Source organism: Epinephelus moara, chromosome 14 (genome assembly GCF_006386435.1).
Source record: "Epinephelus moara isolate mb chromosome 14, YSFRI_EMoa_1.0, whole genome shotgun sequence".
In the NCBI taxonomy this organism is placed as follows: domain Eukaryota; kingdom Metazoa; phylum Chordata; class Actinopteri; order Perciformes; family Serranidae; genus Epinephelus; species Epinephelus moara.
Window position 1 is genome coordinate 33676873 of NC_065519.1, and position 4081 is coordinate 33680953.

Sequence of the window (4081 nt, forward strand, 5' to 3'; positions counted from 1 at the left end):
GGGTCCACTAGAGACTTTGGAGGATGAGCAGCTAACTTCCACCGGCCAAGCTGGCTACTTCCAGTTAAGTTCTCCGCTAACTTGAATGGGGATAAAATGATTTAACTGTGTGGCTCTTCTAGAGTTTAAAAATATTAGCGGACTGAATGACTTAAATCCTGATAGTGAAAAGAGTTATTTCGTCGGATCTGTGACATCTCTTTCCCAATTTCCAAGTTTTTTTTAGGCACAATGGCATCACATGACAGACCCAAAGTTATAGATACACAGTTTATCAGTATGCCAAATTGGCTCCAAAGTCCGTTGCACTTCCTGGTAGCCTGGATCCACTACGTACATAGATATAAACATCTCATTCTTAGGTAAAGAAAACAGCGTCTCTTATCTTCAGTCAATTATAAACTAATGAAAACAGAGTTATGAATATTGTAAACCATTTCTGCCATTAGGTGCCACACACTGGACCTTAACAGCGAGGTCTTTCACAATTCTTTCTAAATCTGACTGGGGAACTTGCCCCAATTTGTAACTAAAAAAATATTAGTATAGGTTATCTAAAAACATGCAAGCATAGAATTGAGCGCCAAAGACAAGCCAGTGTCTTAGAGTAAAATGATTGTCAAAACACTGAAAGTTTATACACAAACAAAAGTCAGAGTGCCAATAACTTTATTTCAATTCAGTCAATATTGTTAAAAAAAAGCCATGACATAGCTTGGATATTTTCTTTGTACAACATCACACTCATGTTGAACTCAATGAATCGATCTCTGAAAAACCATCCTGCAAAACATCCGCAGAGAGAAAACAAGTAAGGCAAAAGAGGAGATGGTTTATCCAAGCAGCCAAGAAATGAGCCCATTTCCCTCAAAATTCAGATGAAATGTATAAAATTTACACATTGAATTCTGAGCAATCAAAACAAATATTTACAATTCCTTTTTTTTTTTAAATCAAATTTGTTTCATAACAAATGTTCTGAAAAAAAAAAACATGGCAAATGAGAGAAAACAAAACGGGTTGCTTTATCCGTAGTAAAGCACTTTTGGAGCTACTTTATCATAACGTACATTCACTACCTCAGAGATCAGTCCATGTACTGAAAAAAATTGGTTTCATCGCTGCTTTCCTCGATTTGTTTTGTCATAAATATCTTTCGTGTTGCCTGACTTGCACATTAGTGTCCTTCATTCTGTGTGCTATGGAGAAGAAAACGGTGAGAATGCATGGTTTCTTTTTTTCCATTTATACAGCCATTGTCATCCTATCCACAGTGAGACCAGTATAATGTGCCCCTTTTTGGTCCGTCACGTGTAATCTAAACTACCGCTACAGTCAGCACGACCAACTTTCCTTCATGCTTCACAAGAGAAGAAAGAGTCAGCAAGCTTTTCTGTAGTTGATTAACAAAAGGCCAGCCTAGAAGTCTACACCTCCTTGAACATCTGTAAGCTACATATGTTGAATATTTCTTAGACCTCAGGCTAGATTTGTCCTGAGTTGTTACTTCTGCAGCCGGGACAGGAAATTCCCTACAGTTCTACTGAGCTGAGCTACTTTTGCCCATTTGAGGCAATGAGAAAATCAGAGCATGGATGCCAGGTAGCTTTACCTGCGGTTACAATTATTTTGATTTATTTTTAACAGCTCGACATTAAGATAAAGCATCTCTCACTTGATATGTCAGGTTTGGATTAGCTTCTACTTAAACCTGTCAAATACTTGAGCCAAAAACACTGAAGCTTCAACACTGTTTACAATGCCTCTTAATAAGCCAAAAGACAAGGAAAATAAACTGCTTCTCTGTGTTCGTTTTAAAGCAATCCTAGAAAGAGCTATTTCAATATTAAACAGACAACAGAAAATCGACAACAGCTTGTGACCTTTCCCCCTGCATGCATGCAGAGGGAAGGTCAGCTCGAAGGTCACTTATCAGGGAGTGTGTTTGACGAGGCTCCCGACATTGATAAGCACTGATACACGTGTCTGGCTGCTTCTCACCTCGCCGTCTCGCAACGCCTCACAACATTCATCAGCAAACGAAAAGTAAAAGCACTTAATGATGAAACATGGAACAGCGGTGACCTGCTGCTGAATCAACTAAAAATAGGTCTTTGTAAAATACGCAGGAAAAAAAATGAATCAAGAGGGGTTCATGCATTGGGGTTCGCTCTAGATGAGAAGAGAAGAAAAAGAAGTCCAGAGTTTTTTCTTTCTCGTGAATGAGCACATCAGTCCCGGTGCTGGGGAGGGGGAGGTGTAAGGGTGTGTAGAGAGGGGGAGGGTGACGGAGTGAGAGATGGAGGGAGGAGAGGAGGTCAGGGCAGAGGAGCCTATTTGACCAGCCTCTTGGCTACGTCTGCGTAGGCTATCTCAATCTCTTTGTCACTGGGGCAGGTGTTGGTGAACTCTTCACGGGTGTAGGCGTTGTTCAGGTACTTCCAGACAGCAGTCATCTCTTTGGGGATCTCAAAGCCTCTGTACTTCTTGGCCACCACCTGGAGGAAGATATCAGAAGTTAGAAATCTCACTAATTGAGTGATGAACTCTTTAATAAACTCAAAGCATCAGCAGAATAGACCGTTCAGTCTTTGTGAAGCACTGTGATGCAATTCACACAGTACTTTCTTTATTAATTAATATCACACAAAAATCATCTGTCAAGAAATCACACTTGTTTTATTGTTGGAGAAATTTAAAAACTGTGCCACCAAAACCAATAACGGAACAGTTATTTCAGTATTTTGTTGGTAAGTAATCATTTAATTGCCCTAAAATCATCCACAAGGCACCACTGTTTTAAAACTTAAACTAATAGTCATGTAATGAATTAGTCGACCAATAAAAAATCAGACAATTGTGATAGTTGAGTAATTATTTAAGCCCATTATGAAAAACAAAATGCCAAAGGTTCACTAGTTCCAGCTCCTAAAATATCAAGATTTGCTGCTTTTCTTTGTTGACATGATGGTAAATATTTTTGAGTTTTAGACTGTTAGTGAGACAAAATTTTCGCTGCACTTTACTTTTTATTTGGTTTTGTGTATTTTTTGCATTGTTTCTGTTATTGTATTTTTTGTATTTTATCTTGTGAAGCACTTTGTGAGTCCTCTCTGTGAGAAGTGCTATATCAATAAAATTTACTTACTTACTTACAAAACAAGATATTTGAAAGCGTGGTGTGAAAACCGAGAAATTGTGACAGGGCATTTCTTTTTTACACTTTATTCATATAAAACAAAGCATTAATTGGTTATTTAGGGAAATGGCTATTTTCAAGATTACCTGACAACAGAAAAGATCAATAGTTGCAGCACTACAGAGTATCAACATCCTTGCAACACCAGAAAACATGGCTTGTGAAACAAGTGGTTTAGTTTTGTAAAACACCCTCAAAATGACTGAAATTAAAACCGTTCTCACCCTCATGCCGAACAATGGTTCATTTAAAAGGTCCTACATAACCACTGTCCACTCATGCAGGTGTTTTCACTTTTTTTGCCTCATTAAACTCTTTCTTGGGTGCATGTGGGCATGTAAAGACTTGATTGTTTGACTGATATTGGTCTGACCTTCCTGTTAGTTTTGTTGCACCAGTTTGAGTGGGAGAGGTCTCGTCTTTATCATTCTTATTGGTTCATGAAGTTTGGTGATCTCATGCCTTTGAATGCCGCTTTGAGTGACAGGTGGGTTCGCTAACAAACACTATCATGGTGACAACCTTTCTGTTCTGTTCAAAGTTAATTGTAACCTTGTGGCTGCCTGAAGTCTTGTTCGGCACTTGGTTGTACTAAAAGACCCTGTAAGGAGTATGATTATCAGTTTTTCTAGTAAGCAGATTTTGTTTTAAAGGGATAGTGCACCCAAAAATGAAAATTCAGCCATTATCTACTCACCCATATGTCGACGGAGGCTCAGGTGAAGTTTTAGAGTCCTCACATCCCTTGCGGAGATTGACGGGGGGAGCGGCTAGCACACCTAATGGCTGACGGCACCCCAGACTAACGTCCAAGAACACAAAATTGAAACCACAAAGTATCTCCAACATGCTCATCCGTAGTGATCCGAGTGTGCTGCAGCC

At 39.1% G+C, this 4081-nt stretch overlaps 1 protein-coding gene across 1 annotated transcript in view; it reads right to left on the minus strand.

The window, feature by feature from the left end:
* Window positions 1-652: 652 nt before the first annotated feature.
* The window catches only part of LOC126401039 (chloride intracellular channel protein 4), a 24780-nt gene continuing 21351 nt past the window's right edge, over window positions 653-4081 (minus strand). The window contains exon 6 of the mRNA XM_050062083.1: window positions 653-2498. Within this exon, the coding sequence (XP_049918040.1) occupies window positions 2334-2498 (165 nt within the window). The 3' untranslated portion in view covers window positions 653-2333. The remainder of the gene's footprint in view (window positions 2499-4081) is intronic.